At 35.6% G+C, this 23,088-nt stretch overlaps 1 protein-coding gene across 6 annotated transcripts in view; it reads left to right on the top strand.

Annotated features, from left to right (window-relative positions):
• Nucleotides 1-23,088, top strand: part of LOC6037080 (cGMP-dependent protein kinase, isozyme 2 forms cD4/T1/T3A/T3B) — a 289,426-nt gene that overhangs the window by 246,630 nt on the left and 19,708 nt on the right. For all 6 annotated transcript variants that reach the window (XM_038255436.1, XM_038255435.1, XM_038255437.1 and 3 more), the window contains one exon: nt 11,292-11,511. In XM_038255436.1, coding sequence (XP_038111364.1) covers nt 11,292-11,511 — 220 coding nt within the window. The remainder of the gene's footprint in view (nt 1-11,291; nt 11,512-23,088) is intronic.

The following is a 23,088-nucleotide window of genomic DNA, read 5'->3' as shown; positions in this document are numbered from 1 at the left end:
AGGGAACTTGGGGACCATCCATAAACCACGTGGACACTTTAGGGGGTATGGCGATTGTCCACGCTCCATACAAAAAGATTTTTTTTGTATGGACAATTGTCCACGAAGGGGGGGGGGGGGGGTTCGAGATTCCCAAAAAAATGTCCACGTGGTTTATGGATGGTCCCTTGGCAAAAACTTGTTATTTTTTTAAATCCTTTGAATGAATAATAACAGCAATTACGTTTTAATCATTCTTTGATTTAAAATTATGATGAAGTTAAAAAAAATATCAAAAACTATACGTTTGCCAATTTTAAAAATACCATGGAAGTTATAAGTATTGTTGAACTTTCGATTATTTTTTCAAAGACTAATTGTTTGTGTTTCTACTCTGAATCATAATAATGAAATTACATTTTTGAAGTTTTCTTAATTTTTATTGTTTAGTTTCTGTATTTTCAAAAAATGCCTATAATTGGATTTTTTTTAATTCATTGAGATTTTTTTTCGGTGGTTAATATTGACTTTTCTTATAGAAAGTTTTTTGTTTGAAATCATTCTTTAGATAAGAAATGCCTATTATTTGAGCATTCTGGAAAAGTCTGGAAAAAGTCGGGAAAAAGTCGGGAATTTGAAAATGGAATTTGAATGGTCACCCTCTAAAAGCTAGAGAGATGAGGAAGGCAAAAATGTGTTTTCCACACATTTTTTTCAAAATTTAAATCTCCTAAACCAGATTTTGCACCACGCTCAGAAGATTTCTTTTTTAGTCTCCTAAAACATATAAACACATTTCGAAAATTAAAAATGCTTGTGTCGGGAATTGAAATTTTATTGATAAATAGTTAAATTTAAAAAAAAATCGGGGTTTTGCACCTATTTTTCCGAAATCTCCTAATTATAACCTTCAACTTTGCCTTCGGCCTTTTGTCCAATTGAAATGTTGGCCACTTTCAACTTTTTGTCCTTTAGACCTTATGTTCCTTTGACCATTTGTATCGAGCATTTCCATCAATCATTTTTTTAATTATTGTTTGCATCAAATTTCTCAAAATGAAGCGTAAAGTTTCGGCATTTTTTTATATATTCATTCAATACAAAGAAGTTTAAAACTCCACGGCAAAAAAAAAAATCAATATTGGGCTTCAAGCAGTTTTTTTAATACCCTAATAAACCTGGGTCTTTGACAAAGAGGTGGTAACCTGAGATAACGTGCAATTTTGAGCTGAACCGGTAAAGATTAACTCATTGATATTCAAGTTTAAAATAATATTTTTTTTACTTTTCAGAATCATGTCGTAGTAGCGCTTTTAACCTTTGGAAAAAATTGAATCATCAAATTAGGATTCTTTAGTCAAATCTTGAAATTCAATGAATCTAATAGTTTGACCAATAATCTAAATTTTGAAAATTGTTAACCCAACTCTGAGGGAGGATTTAGAGTTCTGCAAAGTTCTAGAATCATCTAGACATTTTAACAAATCACTGGAAAGAAGAATTTTCTTGATTGGTTGAGTTAGGCCCGAGAACCATTGAGTTGAAGTTACCGTTCCAACTTTTTTGGAGCCTTGGGCGTTGGAATGTTAATAGAGCGCATTGCCAATCGGTTTTTCTTTGAAAATATGTCATTTTTAGAGTCCTTAGAATGCACACTTTAAACAATTGTTTGACCTTTCGTTTCTTATATAACAAAGCTATTTTCCAAAAATTGAGTGACATATTTTTTCCTATCAACAAAGAGTGTACTTACAAAAACTAATGACATCTATTGTGACACTTGTAGCACCATAACTTGAAACAACATTTCAATGCATGATTCACAAACATGACGAATCAATTCCATTTGCCTTCTGTTACTGACAGTTATAATTGAATACCTTTACTATCCATCCCGGTTAGAGCTCTCAACTAATATTATGCGAATCGTACATCTTGCTAGATCCTTCGCAATGCACTGACTGTGTTATTCACTCGACACTAGCAAACACTTGTCATCATCGCATTAATATGCCGTAAAGGTTTTCTGACTAGAAGCGAGAAACGGTTTTTTGTTCACTCTTTGTGGCTTCGCTGCCGATGAATGCTAATTAAGTGAGCTTTAAGAATGCTTTTGTCAAGAAATATTACCTTAACCAACTGTGTTCAACAGAGTGCAATGATTCATAAAAGATGTAAACCATAAATGTGGGTGACTGGCGCAGTAAAAACGTTTTTAAACCAAATGAGTTAGTGGGACGACGACCTTCCTGTCAAAAAACATCCGTTACGATGTAATTCCAGCAATTTTATGCAAACCAACGCAACGGTTTTTTTGGTGCAGCCGTGGACCCTGCTTTGCTAAAATTTACTTTGTTTACACTGTAATTAGCTGATGCACGTTGGAACCGCGTCGTCGTAGCGCAGAAGCTCAGCGGAAAAGTTTAACCATGGCGATTAACTTTAATGACCACCCCCGGGGCGCCTAGTGTATAGTTAAGTATTTGCCTCTCCTAAAATGCCGAAACCGAAACCGATTGGCAACCGAAGTTTTCCACTCGGTCTAAGTTTCGCTTTAAAGTAGTTTTTTTTCCATGTGTTGCAGTCTCTGCGAACGAGAGCTGGTCGGTTTTTTTTGTTTTAAACTTAAAAACAACAATTTAAACGCGTTACAACTGGATTATCACCACCTCTCGACCTAAGACTGAATTGAGTACAACCCATAAAGAGAACGCCCGGAACGTAAGAGCCCAAGCATTTGGAACGACCTCGCTCGCGGTGTTAAACGGTTGGATTATATTAGGGTCTTTAGAGATTTTTCGTAATTGGATACCTCTTTATGGATGTTACTTGAGGTGGTATGCAAATGTATATCAACAGTGCATGTAGTGCTTAAAAGTGATGGAACTTATTCAATGATTAAGTTTGTATGTTAATGTAAATAAAAATTAAATCGCTTGACTTGATGTTACGATCTTCAACGCAAACTTCTTTTTTTTGGCGACTTTCCAGCGCCACTTGAGTGCAAAATGTCACACACACGTAACGTTATGGAATGAAGCGCGCTAAACTCCACCAAAAGGTTCCAACTTCTCCTCTCTTTACATCAAAACTGACAAACTGACAGTTGATAAACTTTACGCGATTACGTAATGACGCCGGGCTCGTATGTTTATCTCTTTTCTTAAAACGCTGTCGTTATTTGCTCACACACACACACATGATGGTCTATTAAGTTTGCTTATAAATGTGCGAACTTAATTTGGCACAACCTGCCACGCCATGACGAACGACTCTGAGGAAGTTTTCTGCACCAAAGCCGTCGCCGCCGCCGTCACAGTGTCAAGTCACAGAGACCCAAGGTAAGCGTAGAATAATGGCAACGCGTTATGTCTGTCGGTTGACATTTACGGAGCACTGACGGGAGGTGGCGTCCTGGCCAGTTCACGGTTCGCTGAGTAGTACTCTTGGTAGATGTTGTGGTATCGTGGCACATTGTAAATTTTGCTATTTTTCTGTGCATCAATTTAGTAAATTTCGATGAGGTTCCAAAAGTACCATAAATTAACTAAATTCATATGAGTGAAGAAAGCACATCCACAACAATCCACTGGGTCCAAGACTTGCGGAGGTGACCGGGCCTGGAGGAAATGTCTATTATGTCTACGCGCGATGATGGCTATGATGGGCGTATCGCACCTCCCGCCTGAAGGCGTTTGTCATTTTTCGCATGACTTAAGTGGTGGCGAATGTATGTCAAAGATGTCCTTCGTGGTACTCAACCTGGTGGATCGTATCTCGGAAATGAATTGGCGTTTGTACAATCGAGCACAATGAACGTACGGCGCTTCTCAGATACGGATTTGTTCGAAGAGAATTGTCTGATTGTTAAATTGCCGTGTTGGCATAGCAATTCAGCAATTAAGCAGTTCAGAATCACATAACTGTATCATATAAATCAAACCCGGCTGTAAAAAGATTAATCTATTAATCAATTAAATATTTAACTTTTACCATAACTTTATAGTATTTATTTATTTTTATTTTTTGCAATTTTTTAAATGCAATCATGAAGTTAAAAACCCGATTTTATCCCACCAGGAGTGAGATAGAGCCTTTCTTACTAAAGAATATAACTTCTTTAAATTCATAACATCGACTTAATACAAAAAATCTTATGATAAAAGCAAGGTATTATTAATGATGTGTTTTCCAAAAGAAATTGAAATCGCAATTTTCACGAAAAGATTATTTTTAATCGTACAAATTCTTAATCGAACAAGCGTTTATGACAAACGCGAGCATAGAAAACTTCCCATGCGCCAGTGACGACGCACACCGCGGTTTTGGTTTTCTAGTTTTGGTACGAGCCCAAAAACCGAACAAAGCAGGCGCAAAGCAAAACCGAGGAGCAAGTTAACCGCGTGTGCCGCACAGTGCAGGGAAGCTTGCCATTCAGCATCTACGAAAGTGAGAAATAGCTATTTTTACAACCGCACCACTACACACTCAATCGCAATACCTTAGGTAGATAGCCATTGGCGTCGCGAGCATTGAAAACATTGAAAACGATATAAAGCTTAGAAGCTTCGAAAGCTCCTATTGAAATCCTATGAACTCTGTTAAATAAACTTACGAAATCACGACAACATTGGACATTGGACAGTTATGCTAAAACGGACAGAGCAAAAGAAACCGAAAAGCTGCGATGTCTTCCATGTTGAAGGAAACATCGGTAGACAAGCTACTACTAACGAGTATAAGTCGAGCCAAAGCATATATGCGCCAGCATTCTCGCGCCAGAATTCGAAGTTCAACTTAACAACTTGTCGACTTGGCGACGAAGCGTCGAAGCATCCAAAATCAATGCAGTGTGGTTTTTTGGCGATTTTCCGATTAATATTCATGCTGTATCGTCTTATTTACGAAGATGAAAATAACGTCCAGCCATAAAGTAAAACCTATACGTTTCTTTAGTAAGAAAGGCAAAAAGTAAATCGTTCTAAAAATTGTTCGGGATGGCCGATCGATGTCAAATTTGTTTCAGATGCTCACTGATGGTCTGTACTATGAATGTAGGAAGAAATTTCGGATAAAATTAGAAACGAAAAATGTTGGCGAAGATCACCAGGTGCGCTTTTACCTTTTTTAGGGATTTTTTTTCTTATGGTAGGTTAATCAAACGGCTCTAACTCCAGAACCATATTATGAATCTGGATGAAAATTTGGGAGGTTGTAGAGCTCGAAAAATGCATTTTTTGAGATAAATAAAAGACATGAAAATGAAAAAAATTGACCATATTTTCATTTGAAAACTGTGTATTTTGTTGAAAAGTCTGTCCACATCCGAAAACAGATGGATATTTCGAAATTTGAGCGGCAACTCGCCCAGGTTCAGCACACTAGCTTTCATCTGCATTCAGAAGAATCAAAATTGGATTCAGGGGAGCTGAGAACGACGCGACACAAAATTTGATAAAATTTTACCGCACACGAACATCACTCGATCTCCACGGAATTTATTTTCTCGAAATTCGAGGGTTGGAGATAGACGAGTTCTGTCGAGATGAATCGATAGAGCGTCGAAAATCAATGCAGTGTGATTTTTTGGCGATTTTCCCGATTAATATTCATGCTGTATCGTCTTATTTACGAAGATGAAAATGACGTCCAGCCATAAAGTAAAACCTATACCTGTCTTTAGTAAGAAAGGCAAAAACGATGTAAATAATTTAAAATTTGATCAAAAATAAATAGGGTAGAGTAGTCATCAATGAGACACGGGGAACAATGATAAAATGGATCTCACAAGTCGTAGTTTCAACCAATCAGGCTCATATTTGGGGGAAAGGTGTATCTACTGGATACACGTCTGCTATAATAGTGGCTTTGGTTATGGACGCTCCCTTGAAAAGTTATTCATAAATGTTTGATTCTGGGGTGTAAAAGTAAATTATAGACAAAATAGTAGTTTATGCAACAAGTTGCAAAAAGAAGATTTTTTCAGCACGAGTTGTACATTTATCCAACGAGGTTTACCGAGTTGGATAAATACGACGAGTGCTGAAAAAATCAAGTTTTGCAACGAGTTGCTTACAACATTTTTTGCAATTCCGAAAAATGCTTATTTAATGGAATTTTATGTCAAACATTCATGTGTTTAGTAAATTCATTGTTCAAAACAAAACAATATTGAAAAATGTTACTTTTCAATACTAGTGCTGAAAAGTTCAACTTTTTAACACCCATTTCAGTGCTGAAAAGTGGAACTTTTCAGCACTGTTATTGAAAGGTATTAATTTTCCATTCTGTTATTTTTGGTAGGGAAAAGTAGGCCGTTTCGTTTCTCCAGAAGGGCAGGAAAAGTTGACAGTTTCACAGTGGAATTGCAAAAAATACTTTTTCGCTCGTAGGCTGCCATTTACACCAAAACTAATATTTCTTCAAATTTCTTTCGACGTTCCATAGGGATTGAGTTGGGCTACAATGTCCTATCATTAGGTTTGACCAAAATTTAGTATATACCCAGAATCCAGGGCTGTCTCATTCCCGAGCAGGGGTAAATAACACGGGAATACCAAATTTTGGTATTACTTGGGCAAATAACAGCGACCAAAATGTGCCCTTGGTTGCCCAGTAATAGATGGTAAAATACCATGAAATCATACCAAAAGCTTGTATGTGGAAGGGCACAACAATACCATACCATGTTATTCCAAAGGTAAAATAATACCACAAAATAAAATCATTTCAATACCAAGTTGAGGTCTTCTGGATTTTTGAACATTGCTTGAATACCAAAACTTGGTATTGTCATGGTTTTAATTTTAGGTTTTCCCGCGCCCTTGGAAAATCATATTTTTTTATTCCTGTGGTCTTCCACAAACATGATATTGGTTTGATTTCATGGTATTTTACCATCTATTACTGGGCAACCAAGAGCACATTTTGGTCGCTGGTATTTACACAAGTAATACCAAAATTTGCTATTTTCATACCATTTTTAGTGAAGCAGTTGCAGTTAGTGAAAAAAACGTAAATGATCCTTATGCAACAACCAAATCTACTCACCTGATGATTCCATGTTGTTTTTAGTGATATTCTTCACCACACCGAATGCATTTGTCATTGATGAACGGCTGTACTTGAAGTTCTTGAAGCTTCTGAAAAATAACAAGATTGAAAAATAAGTATTATTAAAATGAAACTGGATTGAAATTCACCAAAATTCAATAATCTGTTGATTGACTTGTTTTTCAAAGTATTTGGTTATCCCAACTTAGAAAAATTTCAACGTTTTTGAAAAAAAATTTAGTGGGTATATCACAAAAAAAAATTAAATCAGCTTTAACATTTTTGGGTTTCAAGTCATTTTAGCGCAAAATTAATTATCTCGTCAAAAATTTAAAAAAAAACCATAGTTTCAGAGAAAATTGATGAAACCTTTCAATACCAAAATAATACCAAAATGTGGCATCCTGACTTAAAAATTTTTCCACAATGTCAAGTCATTTCTGTAGGGGGTATATCAAAAATATTTAAAATCAAGTTTGAAATTTCCGGTTTTCAATGAAAACATTCGCTTTGAGACCTCATTTTAGCGCAAAATTAATTATTTTGTCAAAATTGGTCAAAATTTTCCCATTGTTTCAGGAGAAAATTGATAAAACACCTTAATACCAAAATAATACCAAAATGTGCCATCCTGACTTAGAAAATTTTCCACAGTTTCAAGTCATTTCTGTAGGGGGTTTATCAAAAATGTTTAAAATCAAGTTTGAAATTTCCGGTTTTCAATGAAAGCATTCGCTTTGAGACATCATTTTAGCGCAAAATTAATTATTTTGTCAAAATTGGTCAAAATTTTCCCATAGTTTCAGAGGAATTTGATAAAAAACTTTAATACCAAAGTAATACCAAAATGTGGTGTTCGACCATTGACAAATTCTGCAATTTTGCAATATCAAAACAATACCTTAAATTGGTATGATACCACATTTTGCTCTTGCATAATCCTTTAGACAAATTTTTAAGGGTCCAGGAATACCAAAATTTGGTATTGATACCAGAGAAAGGTATTATTACGCATTTCCCTTGTTATTTACCCATGCTCGGGTTGTTCCCCACTCATTTTAGCCCATGGGTAACAATGAGACACTTTGATTTTTCTTCATTAAACATTTCAAAATCCATGCAACTCTTTCAAAACATAAATTGAAAGTGATTTGTGGCATATTTAAAGAGTTGTAACTTCATTTAACCAAACATACAAAGTTATTTGGTGTAAATATATGGATTTTACAAAATTTAAATACTTTTTAGTATAACTTTTGTTAATTAAAGTTTCATTTTGGAGAAACTGCTCTAAAATGTTCAAGGCAAGTCACCTGTAATGGAACAATACAAAAACATGATGTTTTACTAGAAAAGTATTGATTTTCTTAGAGTGTCTCATTGTTCCCCAGCTGTCTCATTGTTCCTGCCAAGTGCGTCTACAGTGAGACAGTTGAATAACTCTGGCTGTAGATATCGGATCGATCTCATAGGTTGGTCAATGTTAGAACACACTAAAAGAAAGAAAATGCAACAAAAAGCTCATTGAAACATGCTGATGAATAAATTAGAAAAATCGTTGAAAGTTGAAAACTAAAAGTGTCTCATTGATGACTACCCTACCCTACACTCATTGGTTTTTTTTTTCGAAACATAATATGATATTATCTAGGCTTAGTTATTTTGCATGCTAAAAAAATGCAAATTTCACGGGGCCTTTTTTTGAAACACCAAATTTCACGAAAACTTCGCGGAGCGTGAAAAAAAATAAAATAACTCTAAAAATCTTATGTTCAAATTACAGAAACTACTTTTTATGCTTCATTATATGTTATTCTCCAATAATCTGAAAAAAATCTTCACTAAATTTGAACGTGACACAAAAAAACTTTTCCTGATATTCAAAAATGTTTCCACGTGGTTTATGGACGGGCTTTATATATATTTTAAAACGAATTGTAGGACAGGCGTATTTTCATTTATTGAACTGCTTTTTAAATATTCGACTAATAAAGCTAAAAAAATGTTTCAAGTTATCTGTTTACATCATATTAAATTTCATATCAAGGCAAGATCATAAATCTTGTCTTGTGATTAAAATAATTTGAAATTTCCGCGACATTTTTCCGGTTAAAATATATGTTTAGGTTTTCGTTTTTTTTTTTTTTAAACTGAATTAAAAATTATTGGGCAAAAATAATTTAAAGGATTTTTTTTAACATCCACGGGATCATCCACCCAAAAAATAACATATCGTAAAAATTAAACAAAACTCAGAAAAAAATATTTTTAAAATGTTATTTCAAAGATAAACAATACTATTCATTGTATCTTGAATAAAACAAAACTTGAAATTTATTCCAACAAAATAGTAGTCACATTGTTATAACGTGAATGAAAATATTACAAAATTAAGTTAGTTTCCTAAAAAAAAACTGATAAACTATTGTTGATACTCTAAATTGCAATCTATTTTTTTTTGTCCGGGACCGTGGTGTAGGGATAAGCGTGGTTGCCTCTCACCCAGTCGGCTTGGGTTCGATTCCAGACGGTCCCGGTGGCATTTTTCGAGATGAGATTTGTCTGACCACGCCTTCCGTCGGATGGGGAAGTAAATGTTGGCCCCGGTCTAACTTAGAGGGTTAGGTCGTTAGCTCAGTCCAGGTGCAGGAGAAGTCTCCCTGGGTCCTGTCTCGGTGGAGTCGCTGGTAGGCAGTTGGACTAACAGTCCAAAGGTCGTCAGTTCGAATCCCGGGGTGGATGGAAGCTTAGGTGTAAAAAGAGGTTTGCAATTGTCTCTACATTCAAGCCTTCGAACACCTAGTTTCGAGTACGAATCTCGCAATCGGGAACGGCAGGGCAATGCTGTAGAGCGAATGATCTGTTTTTTTGAATGATCTGTTTTTTTTTTTTTTTTTTTTTTTCTATAAACTAGCATCCCAGAAAGGCTGATATTTTTCCTTCTAATCTAGATTTTTCGTTTCAATTTGAGTGTTAAAATAAGTGTTTTAAAGCAAAAAATCTTGATGAGAGTTCAGTGAATTCGGTAATTCCAATTTTGACAAGTTTGCCATTCAACGCAATTTATGAAAACAAATGCATAGTTGCAACCCGCCTTACTCCTCACCACTTCTCAAAACACGGAAACATTGCGCAAAACGTCCAAACGTGAGAAGCGCCCATAAACAAGTTTCGCGAAAAATTCCACCCCAACCGCAAGCTCGCGGACCACCCGCAAGGGGGGAAGCCGCTTCCACTGGTCACCTGGCAATAACCATTCGTCCACGTGTAATAAATCGCTTCAAGTGTCGAAAGCTCACTTCTACTGACCAGTCAGGTTGGTTGGTTGTTTACGATTAACGCTCAATTTGCGCTATTTACTCATCAACAATTACAACATCTCTTCCTCTTTTTTTTTCGTTTCTTTCGACCAAGTCGAAACTTCACAAACTGTAAAATTAAATTGAAGGCAATTTCTCTTTCGACAAACCTTAAACGAGGGGGGGGGGGATCTTCACAGCCCCGTGGCCGGCGTTCCAAATTTTCCGGTTGCCCAAGATTTGGTATGCGTTTATTTAGCTTTTTTTTCGAACGAACGCGCATAAATTTTGCCCATCATCAAGTAGGTATTGCAAGTGTGCCACTAATAAGTGCAAATTTGTTGTTTTAATGGGGAAAATATGCCAAACCGGCACACGGTGCAATTGGTGTTGTGATTGCAAATTGGGGAAATTACAGAATTGTGTTTACTTCCATTACGGTGTGTTGTAAAAACAGTGGCGAAAATGGAAACAACACTAGTTGTGGTGATTTACGTAATCTAATTATTTATTTGGTTTTGTAATGCTTACACATTAAAGTAGTCCGACAAATCACGTTGTTCAATCTTCGAAAACATGTTTATTCAATAATCTGTTTATACAAAGTTTCTGTATCATTTAGCTTGGTAATAGGATCTTTAAATCCAAGGATAGTTTCTACATTATTCATGTTTTACTAAATCATTCAAATAACAAAACGATTTTAGCGTGACGTTCTATATGAATGACTCCCAATTAACCTGTCGGTGTGGCCAATCAGCGATCACCTACTTCGTAAGCGATCATTTCCTGAATCAATTCCGGAGATTATGTTGTTCTTCCAAATGTTTATTACTCAATAAAACATCACCAACCCAGCCCATGTAAATCATCTGCTTCCTCATCAATCTAATCTGAAGAGCCATCAATTTTAATTCGCCTTTTCCTTTCTTCTTTCTCTGCTTTTTCCCCCAAATCCAGAGGGCCGCGTCGAGGTGTCCCGCGAGGGCAAGTACCTGTCGACGCTGTCCGGGGCCAAGGTGCTCGGCGAGCTGGCCATCCTGTACCACTGCCAGCGGACGGCGACCATCACCGCGGCCACCGACTGCAAGCTGTGGGCCGTCGAGCGGCAATGCTTCCAGACGATCATGATGCGCACCGGGCTGATCCGCCAGGCCGAGTACTCCGACTTCCTCAAGAGGTGAGTTTTTTACTACTTATTTTTGCAATATTTGAAAAGACAAAAAAAATCTTTTTTTTTATAATCATCCAGTTGTCCGGGGAACAAACTGGAATATTGAAATTGCTAAAATTAAATAAAATTTTCAGTATTTCTATATAAAAGTAATCGAAAGACCTTTCCAACGAGTCTTATAGTTTGAAGATCTAGCAACCCTGTCCTTAGTTATGACCCCTTGAGTTCTTATTTTTTCACGATCTTAATTAAAATATTTTTTTATGGATATTTTTCCACAAAGAGGAAGGTAGGGGTCTGAAAGTTAAAAAAAAAAATTTCACTCAATTTCGTATAAAAATCCACATTCAAATAAGTAGATTCAGTTACTTTTGTATCAAATTTAAAATGAAAAAATGATTTCATTTAAAATTTCAGAGTGACCACTCGAAACCCATTTTCGAATTTCCGACTTTTCCGAGTTTCTACTCAAATGATAGGCATTTTTAACGTAAGATTTTTTTTGAACAAATAAACAAATCATACGATTGACACCTTTTGTTAAATCATAAATTTAACGTCTTGATTTCTTAATTCTAAGACACTACTTCAAAAATTTAAGCACTCATTATTTTGATTTAGAGTAGAAACATAAACATTAAGTCTTTGAAAAATAACCGAAATATTGTTATATAATTTCAATGTTATTTTTTAAAATTATCAAACATAAAATTTTTGATACTTCGTTTCAACTGGAAATTGGCAAAAAGTTAAAGATACTGAATTTAAATTTTATTCTTAATTTTTTATTCAATCAAAGAACGCTTAAAGCATGATTACTGTTATTATTCTATTATAAAAAATATCTGGAAATTGTTTTTTAAAGTTTTTACTCAGCTCCTTTTAAATTTTGTAAATTTTGTATTGATTATTTAAATCAATGGTTTGTTGATAGTATTCAACTTTTTTTTTCAGTTAGGGAATCAGTTTGATAAGTTTCTATGTTTTATCACTTATTTTATGCAAAATGTTTGAAAAGACTAATTCTTTAAACATATTTGCAATAACTTCAATCAAAATTTGTCAGATTTATATTTTTTTAAATTTTAATAAATTGCTTTTCAATTTCATATTTTTTTTCAATTTTTTATTCTGGTCGAACAATGATTTTATTTTATTCGATATTGAAGTTTTTCGATGTCCGAATATCAAGCTTTATCTATAGCAATTTACCCATACTCACAAAAAAGTTCAAGGAAAACATTTGTAAAAAATTTAGTTTAACAATGAAAAATATTTGCAAAAAAATAATTGCCAAACTCAAGTTGAAATCTTTTTTCAAATATTCAATCAATGTGACAAAATGAAACAGAGTCATTACTTTACGCTGGCCGTAATCTTTAAAAACAGGCTTTATTTTTATATTAGTTTTCCATTAATTTGGTTGTTGTTTTAAATTAGATGTAACCTCTTTTTTGATAAACAAAAATTAATAAAAATCTTTTTAATCATTAAAAAGGATTCTAAATCAACAGAAAAAACTAACTTAATCCACCTATGTGGTTGGAGCCTTCCTCACTCATAGCCAACAATGGCTGATTTGATGGAGTTGTACACAAATGTCATCTATTTTTTAGATCCGGAATAAAAAAGTACATAGAAAAAAGTACATATCTCGAGACAGGGTTGCCAGATCTTCAATGTTTTGGACTCATTGATAACCTAATTAACGATGGGTCGGATGGTGGATCCGAATATAGTTTACTTACATTTAAGTGAGATCCGGCTTCAAAAAAGCTCATGAAAAGATGATTTCTATAAAAAGTTATATAACAAATACTATTACGAAAATAAAAAAGGTGCAAAAAAAGTTTGTACACCTTTCGAAAAATTAACATAAATAATGTTATTTGTTGACAAATCACCATAAATCCAGTCTCCCAACTCCAAATAGGCATCCTTGACTGATTAAAAAAATAATTTGGATTGAGTATAAAGTAGTATAAAAGTTTATATAACTCTGGAAATTCTATATAAAACTTATCTAAACTTAATTTTGCAAACTTTTAATTCAACTAAATGTCAATATATTACCATAGAATTGCTAAATAAACATTTTGGAGTGGGTATAACACCGTTTTGGGGGTATTAGTATCGATAGAATAGATTTTTCGTTAGAATTTCGTACCAACCCGGAATTACGTCGTCGGAAAATCCGCCGGCATCCGAACCGGTCCACGATTCACAAGTCAACCTATGAGGAATCGGAAAGGGCATAAAATTTCCGATCTTTTGATACCCATACATCTAGGTTTTCTTTAAAACCCACGTTTTTAAATACCTGGGCAAAAAGTAAGTTTGATCCACGAGAACAAAAATTACGAAATTCCATACATTTTTGGCAGGTTGCTCAAACGAAACCATAACAACGTTTTTGCTTAGGTATTTAAAAACGTGGGTTTCATCACAAAATGTGCATAGTGCCCAAGGGGTGTAAATACTTTTTTTACATACTGTAAATGTCACTTAAGTGACCATATCTCGAGACAGGGTTGCCAGATCTTCAATGTTGTAGACTCGATTGAAAGGTCTTTTGATAACCTAACTAACGATGGGTCGGATGGGGGATTTGGACATAGTTTACATACATTTAAGCGAGATCCGGATATATGTGAAAACACATTATTATACGAACGATGCAAAATGAAGACTCGATTGAAATTTGTTTTTTCTTGCTGACCAGCTATAGGAAAGAATCATGGCAACGTCCAGCAAACAAAAACAAATAAATGTCAAACACCCTTCAAAGCTTCGTTTCTCAAAGAAAAATGTCTATGCAAGCCATGAGAAAGTAAAATTATTGACAACCGGAATAGATATTTAAAGCAAATAGAATTCAAGGGACCGTCGAGGAAAAGATCCTTCAAGCAAGAGAAAATGTCGAGGAATAAAGACAATCGAAGTATGTAGTTTGAAGGGACTGAAGAATTCATCGGTACATGGAGCATTATTGATATTGAGAAGATCGACAGCCAGAGAGTCGACTGTACTTATCGAAACTTCAATCTGTATAAAACTCGATCTATGAGACCCTAAACCAAGTCGAATGCAATAGGTTTGGGTCAAATCGGTTCAGCCAGAGCCGAGAAACATGAGCTAGTTTGTTGGTCACATACATACATACACACACATACACACACACATACACACAGACATTTGTTCAGTTTTCGATTCTGAGTCGATATGTATACATGAAGGTGGGTCTACGACGTTTGTATACAAAGTTCATTTTTAGAGCAGGATTAAAGCCTTACCTCAGTGAGGAAGGCAAAAATGATGGTAATATTAATCAGGAAATAGTCTCAAATTTTGTGTAAAAAAATGATTACAATGAAAATGATGAATTTTCATCAGTTTTTGATGAATATTCATCAGGTTCACATTATTTCGCATTACTTATGTAATATTACTCAAAAAAGAGGTAATATTCAACCTACCAAATTTTCAACATTCCAAAATTCAACTTTTTTTTTCTATGTATCAGTGTAAAATGCATCCAATATTTAGCAGGAATTTTGTTATCTTAAATATCAGTTTCGACTCAAATAGATTGAAATAGTGAAAGGAACCTTAAATTTTAAACGAGTTCCTTAGTAAGAATTGAATGAATTTAATTTGAAAATTTATCCATTTTTTCAAGATTGAGAAAATTATTTTCAAACGAGTATTCTTCGGATTCCCGACTATTTCTAGATAAAATTTTCATGCGGATTTTGGTTAATTCCCGACTTTCGCGTTTTCCCGACTTGAGTGGCCACCCTACATTTAGCAATTGTAATATAAATTATGGTTTTCATTAATTCTAAACCAAATTAAATTTTCTCAGCCAACAGATGTGTGTTCACAACACATTAGCAATTTCACGCAGTCAGTTCTCACCGAGCCCAGGAATGTCTTTCATGAAATAATTCTTCTACATTGAATTCAGCAACTTTAATTTGCTCCGATTCTTCCATCATCTTTAGAAAGCCATAAAACCGAGATGAATGGCCGTAGATTCTTCTACTTATTTTTCTAGCGGAACTCTCGGATCATTGCGAATCGGATTGTTCTCGCGGGGTCTGAGCCCGTCCATTCGTTCTGGGAATGTGCGACCACATGCTTTCATTTTCACCCCCTTCCCTGGGGGCAGCAATTTATTATGACGGTGCTATGGGAACCTCGATGTGTTGTGGGAAACTTGCACACTGCAATTGTTTTTTTCAGCTCAAAAGCTCAACCATTTGGAGATCAATTACCCCGCGGGCCGAGTCGCGCCGGTTGATGTTCACAATGAGAAGGGGCTTTGATACGCAAATTATAGGCTTTTATCGAAGTTATTACAAGTTTTTATTTTATTTTCTGCGTGTTTTTCGCAGCCTAATTAGAGCCGTTTCTCTTTATGGATCCTAATTGGAGCTAATCAACCGTTTGCTTCAGATGAGTAGGAAGTTGGATAAATAGCGGTAGAAACAAGCCGAAAAAATACAAAACAACCGGATCAACTAGCGAGTTACATATCACACAGATGGGTGATATATGAAAATCCGATTACGCAACGGATGAGTTCGTGAAAGTTGCCTCCTCAAATGACCACGGTCGATGGCACCTGCCTTTAAAAAAAAGATAATGACGAGCGCAGCACTCTCTGGGATGACCTTCGACGGTGATTAAACTGATGATGAGCGGGGAAAAGCGGAGCGAAATCAGCTTTTTATTGGCAGTAGGAGTAATTATATCACTGTTTTTGCAATCAAGCTTTTTTTTTTGCCTGCTAACTACTACTATGTCGTGATTTTAGTCACTCTCACTGTTGCGAATGAAAGTTAATTTTCATGAGCGCAATGATTTGTAAAAAAAAAAATTAACATTTTTATAATTTAATCAAAATATTTGGTAGATTTATGCGTCATTTCTTCCCAAGTGACCACGCGTCCAACATCGACCTTCACCACATCTGCTCATATTTGGCATGGAGAATACATAAATTCAATTATGGGACATTCACTTACTTTCGTTAAGAAATTTGAAAAAAAAATCTTTAAGGCTTACTATGCTCTAACGCAATGTACTATTGGAAATTGATGGTTAAGTAAAACATTTGCTATGCAATACACTGCCCATGTTCGCATAAATGTCCCATATGCAAAAACAGCAAACTGAGAAAAACGCATTTGAAGTTTGTCCCATACATAAGGCTACGTGTTAAGTTTTTGTGAAGAACTGGATTTGCTCCTGATTTCTAGAACAAAGTATTGGATGTTATAGGCTCTTTTGAAAGAGCACACGATTTTGAACAAAACTGCATCAAAAACTCGAAATCGGTGAAAATGCTTATGGGACATTTATGCGATCAGGGGCAGTACAGGGCTTTCCAACATAAAAATGTGATATCTCTAGAAATATTCAATTTACCCTGAGGTTTTGATTGAATTTAATGTAAAAAACTCTCAGCAATCGAATGAAATTGTTGGTTTTCCCGCAGGTGCTCGTCCAAAGGGTTAAAAATGCATTTTAAAACTTATAGCGCATAATTTTTATATCTGGCAACACTGTACGTAAATTTTGAGTACGCCATTTGGTTCTACGTCAAAAAATCCTCAAATGTGCATACCCAAAAGTTCACTTTTTGTAAACTTTTCTCTTAGCAAAATGCATTTTAAAAATCAGGTTTTTCAAAAATCTCAGAAAAAGAGGGGGGGGTGCCACGGGCGCGGGGATGGACCAAATTTCATAAAACTTGGGATTCTTTGTTTTTGGGGCAAAAACAACCCCCATGCCAAATATGAGCTGATTTGGTGAAAGTCGATGTTGGACGCGTAGTCACTTAAGAAGGAATGATCCTGATTCAGATTCTTTCATTTTCGATTAGATTAGATTTTGAGGCAAAAATAACTAAAAATTACTCTTAAGCAATTCTCTACCAAAACCGGAAATTGTTTTTATTTGTATTTTTTTGATTTGGTTCAAACTCTGTGGAGACCTTCCCTATGACCTAAGAAGCTATTTTGTGTCATTGGTTCACCTATACAGGTCTCCATACAATTTTGGCTGCTGTCCATACAAAAATGGTACGTAAATATTAAAACAGCTGTAACTTTTGAGTGAATTTTCTGATCAATTTGGTGTCTTCGGCAAAGTTGTAGGTATTGTTGAGGCCTTTTGAAAAAAATAGGTACACCGAAAAAAATAGCGGATTTTTTATCAACTTTTTTCACAAAAACTCAATTTTCCAAAATACGTATTATTTTATTTTCGAGATTTTTTTATATGTTTTAGGTGACAAAAACCCGCAACTTTTGAGCCATAGAGAAACAAGGTCAAAAAATCTGCCGCCGAGCTATAAATTTTTGAAAAAATAGTGATTTTTGGAAAAAATCGAAAATTCATGCAAAAACAAATTTGACGTAATTTTTTAATGTAAAATTGAATTTTCAATCGAAAAGTACTCCACACATTTTTTGATAAAGGGCTCTGTTTTCAAGATATAGCCACCGAAAGCTTGATTTTAGCGAAATATTTGCAGTTTTTCGTTTTTAAAAAATAGTGACCATGAGTGACCATCTCTAAACATATTATTTTGAAAAGTTAAGAAAATTTGCTATAAAATTGTTCAAGAGACATTGAAGATTGGACCTCTGGTTCCTGAGATACAGCGGCTTAAAGAAAAAGAAACAGGGAAATTGAAGTTTTCTAAGTGTCACCCAAACAACCCATCACTTTCTAATATCGATATCTCCGCAACTAATGGTCCGATTTTCAATGTTAAAATATAAAACATTCGTTTCCGATCCTTTCGAAAAAAATATTTTGAAAAAATATTAAATCAAGACTAGCATTTTAAATGGGCGTAAAATTCAATGTTTAGCCCTTTTAAAATGTTAGTGTTGATTTAATTTTTTTCAAAATATTTTTTTCGAAAAGATCGTAAAATTTAACGAATGGTGGGTTGTTTGGGTGGGACTTAGAAAACTAAGTAAGCCGCTGTATCTCAGCATCCAGAGGTCCAATCATCAATGCCTTTTAGACATTTTCATAGAAAATTTTCTGAACTTAAACAAAATATTTTTAGAAATGGACACTCATGGTCACTATTTTTGAAAAAACGAAAAACTGCAAATAATTCGCTAAAATCAAACTTTCGGTGGCTATATATTGAAAACAGATCCCTTTATCAAAAAATCTGTACTGTACTTTTCGATTGGAAATTCAATTTTACATTAAAAAATTACATCAAATTTGTTTTTGCATGAAATTTATTTTTTTCCCGAAAATCACTATTTTTCCAAAAATTCATAACTCGGCGGCAGACCATGTTTCTCTTTGACTCAAAAGTTGCGGGTTTTTGCCCCTTAAAACATATCAAAAATTTCGAAAATCAAAAAAAGTTTGTATTTACATATAATTGAGGTGAAAAGTCATCGATTGTGATTGGACACTCATTAATATTTTTTAACTGAATGAATGTACATGGAAGAGAAAATCTTAATAAATAATAATTTAAAAAAAACCTTTTTGTTGACTGGTATACTAGTGAAGTCTTCCTCATTTCATATGAAGTTACGCTACCTCATTCATATGCAACAGAATAAGCCAATTTGACAACTCTAATAGCTACTATTAACGTTCCATAAATCATCCCCCTATCTTCACACCCAAGCCACACCATATTTACTGTGTAAGAGTTCTGCCACCGCCAGCTGAATTGTTGCTGCTGCTCCACTTAAGCGCCACATTCCACCACAAAGTATTTCTTCGATTCACCTTTCTTCTCTTTTTAAAACCAGTGCGAAGTTCACTAGTCTCGTGTGAATCGCTTTGAAAACCTCCTACTCTTATGCTAAAACAATGATGATGCATCGTCGAAGCATTGCAAAAGTTATGAAGAGTAGCACTTTTAATACAGCGTTCTTGTTGCATCACTTACTTACTTGCCGCGGTATCTCGGCGAGGCTCATCTGCTTTTGATTTATTCAATACCAGAGGTCGGAGATACCGGTACGCAGATAAGTGCCACCACACGCCACCAGTTAATATCTATTACGGCAGGTCTAGACGAAGATCTTCGTACGGCGTCGTCGGTAGCACAGCGAGTTAGCTAATCTGGACGACCCGGTACGCACGTGTAGACGGTCTAGGGTAGTTTGTCAATTGTTGATACTTGATCGCTTCCGTTGACACCTTATACCTTGAAGTATGCAAGTCAGGTCGACAAGTACAATTCTCAATGAGTAGTGAATTGAATGAACAAATTTTCACACCATGCTGAAGTATCGGAGATAGCACACTAAAACAAACCAGCTGGCAATAATTATTGTGAACGCAAACATGGTGAAATGACCGATGACCTAATGCTTTGCAAACAATAGATTTGAGTGCGTTAACAGGCTGCGAACTCTACAATGATAACACCTGAAATCGCTCGTAAAAGTCACGATAATCGCTAATCATAATGAATACAAACAGCTGCAAAGTGGCACTCAGTCATGGTTGAATTCATACTTTTGTCATATCCGAAGATCTTCACAATGTTCACGACACCCGCAAAATGCTCTTGAACGAAGTCATTGCTCGTCCAAATGACCCACAGCTTCCGTCAGCATCAAACTGTACCTCAAAATCTCGACCCGTTGAGGCTTGAAGGTGGGCATATCGCTACCATTAACCACCCACAATTCTAACTCTAGCCGCACGCGAAAAGATCATAAATCCGCCAAAAAAAATCTGATCTTCACGCGGCATCCTCCACTTTGGAGTTTCCGTTTTGTTGACTCATAACGTAATTGGCCGAACCGGAAAACAATCCCCCTGCTCTAGCGAAGATCTAAGGTAGTGCCCCCAAAAAACAAAGCCTAAGGTCAAAGTGCCCGTAACTGCTGAGCTTGCTAGACGGACCGACTCCGACGGCTTGGGAAGGCGAATTGCAGTGGCGTTATGAGTGGATATTAACGGCCGAAAATCACATGGTCAAGGTCTTGTGGAGCGTACTTGAACCAACCAGCAGGTTCGCGTGGCGTAATGATCCGGCTGAGGCATGATACTTTGACCTGTTGGATGTGGCGATTGACCACCAAAATCATCGGCAGCATGTAACACTTGAGCATAACCGTAGAGGCAAAAAACATTGTAATCGACTCAGGCCCCGACTTCAACAGCTCGCAAAGACAATTTTTTGAAAAAAATGTCAACTTCTACTCCGGCTTCTCAGAATTTAGAGACTCTGACTCTTACTTTAGGTTTTCAAAAAGTTCGAAACTACACCGACTCGGTTTTTGACTATTATCTTGATTTTTTTATTATAAATTAAGTTCTGGAGTTTTTTTTTGAAAAGGTCCAATAAACCAAATTTTCAGTTTTTGCTTTTTGGGTGTTTTTCAATACCCCTGACTCAAAGCAGTTTCAAAAACACCCAAAAGGCAAAAACTGGAAATTTGGTTTATTGGACCTTTTCAAAAAAAAACTCTAGAGTTTAACTTTCACTTTTTAAAAAGAATCTCTTTCTGCCATTCAAGTGATTTCTAATCTAATCTAATCTAATCTAATCTAATCTAATCTAATCTAATCTAATCAGACCCTAGCGCAGCCAATCTTTCGAAGGGATCCTGGAGAGTCCCGTAGGTTAGATTATACCTAGCACTCTTCTTGTCATTTATTATCATTTGTAGTGCGCCATTGCATCGGAATGCATTGAAACATCATAAGCGTTAAAGTGGCCAGGCCTACTGCGTAAAGCCGTATCGCAAAGATGACTCGTAATTGGGTTGAGTTTGAGCAGTGTGTTCGAACAACAACACAATTCTGAATCGACAGGGGAGGAAGAAGCGTGGGGACACACCACCATACGCTCCGAGATTTGGTTGTATTCGTTGGGAGCACCATGCTAAGAAGGTTTGGTACTCCGGGACCCTCTGGAATGGGACATTGTATTTCCACGAATTCCCTGGACACTATTTGCCGTGGTTATAGTGCCAAAACTCGCTCTCTGTAACAGTATTACTAATTCCTCGCTCACGCTCACTAAGTCGTCATGGCCTAGTGGTTAGCATTTTTGCTCACCAATCCAAAGGACGGAGGATCGAACCCCGCCTCGAGCGACTTTGATTTTTCGTTCATATTCATCATTTCAAATTTATGTGTTCTTAACTTCCTCGTTGGGAGCAGATGGGAATCGAACCCAGAACCATTCGCTTACAAAGCAAACACCGTAACCAGGCAGCCACGGTCGCTCCCTTCTTTCTGCCATTCAAGTGATTTAAAAGATACTGCACTCAAAATCAGATTCGAAAAGAAAATTACGATTTTTTACAGTGCAGCAACGGCAAATCGGTTTGAAACTCTTTTATTATTTTTCCGGTGAAAATATTTTTTCTGAAATTTTATACAATTAGAAGTTAATATCGATAAAAGATTTAATATTGTCTATTCACTTCAAATTTCACTACAGTCCATACTCGATTATCCGAACCCGAGCAGACGGAAATAACTTGGGAAGGTCAGTTTTTGATATTGTGAGAAGATCGAAAAATGTTATTGGGATGATCGGATTAGTTGTTAAAATAACAAAAATCTATAACAAAGATTTGTTCGAAGAATAACTTAAACTGTTATTATGTTGTTATTGCAATAACAAACCAATAACACAGAAGGAATCATGAAGAAATAACAAGATTTGTTATTTTGTGCGGAGAGGTGAGCAGCATAATAACAAAAAATGTTATTGAACTGGTATGTCTCCATAACAAAAAAAGTTATTGTTTTGGTTTATTTGTAATTTGCTAATAAACCTGCAGTTGCCATAACTCCTCTGTACTAGTCAGGGCTGCAGAGTCGGGTACCTCCAAGCGACTTTGAATCCATACTTTGAAGACAGCTCCGACTCTGGATAAAGGATATGACGTCAACGACGACTTCAGCTCTCTAAAAATACCCGACTTCACGGATTCCGACTCCAAGTAAAAGTTGCTGAAAATTTGCTGAATCCGATGCAGTCTCCGAGGTCTCACTCCAGCTCGAACTTCAACGTCAGCTCCGACTTCCTGGCTCTGTGAAAATAATAACAGTTTTTGTTATTCACACTTCAAAAATTCTCAATAAATAAATCAATTCCTTTAGGGAATATAACAAAATTTAAAAAAAAATGAACTCTCAAAAGTTAATTTTATCGGAATAATTTCAGCTTGAAACCCCATTTTATGGTGAAATAAATGACCCCGATGAAATTGGTCAAAATTATTTCATAGTTCTAGCCAATTTTAGTAAAATCCCTTAGGAGGTATATCAAATAATTAAAAAAAATCAACTTTCGAAATTTCAACTTTTCAGAATAATTTTAGCTTAAGGACCCCATTTCATGGCCAAAATAATGACCCCGACGAAATTGGTCAAAATTATCCCATAGTTCTAGCCAATTTTAGCAAAGTCCCTTAGGGGGTATATCGAATAATTAAAAAAAACAACTTTCAAAATTTCAACTTTTTAGAATAATTTTAGCTTAAGGACCCCATTTCATGGCCAAAATAATGACCCCGACGAAATTGGTCAAAACTATCCCATAGTTCTAGCCAA

Source organism: Culex quinquefasciatus, chromosome 2, assembly GCF_015732765.1.
Source record: "Culex quinquefasciatus strain JHB chromosome 2, VPISU_Cqui_1.0_pri_paternal, whole genome shotgun sequence".
Taxonomy (NCBI): domain Eukaryota; kingdom Metazoa; phylum Arthropoda; class Insecta; order Diptera; family Culicidae; genus Culex; species Culex quinquefasciatus.
This window is presented reverse-complemented; position numbering and strand designations above follow the sequence as displayed.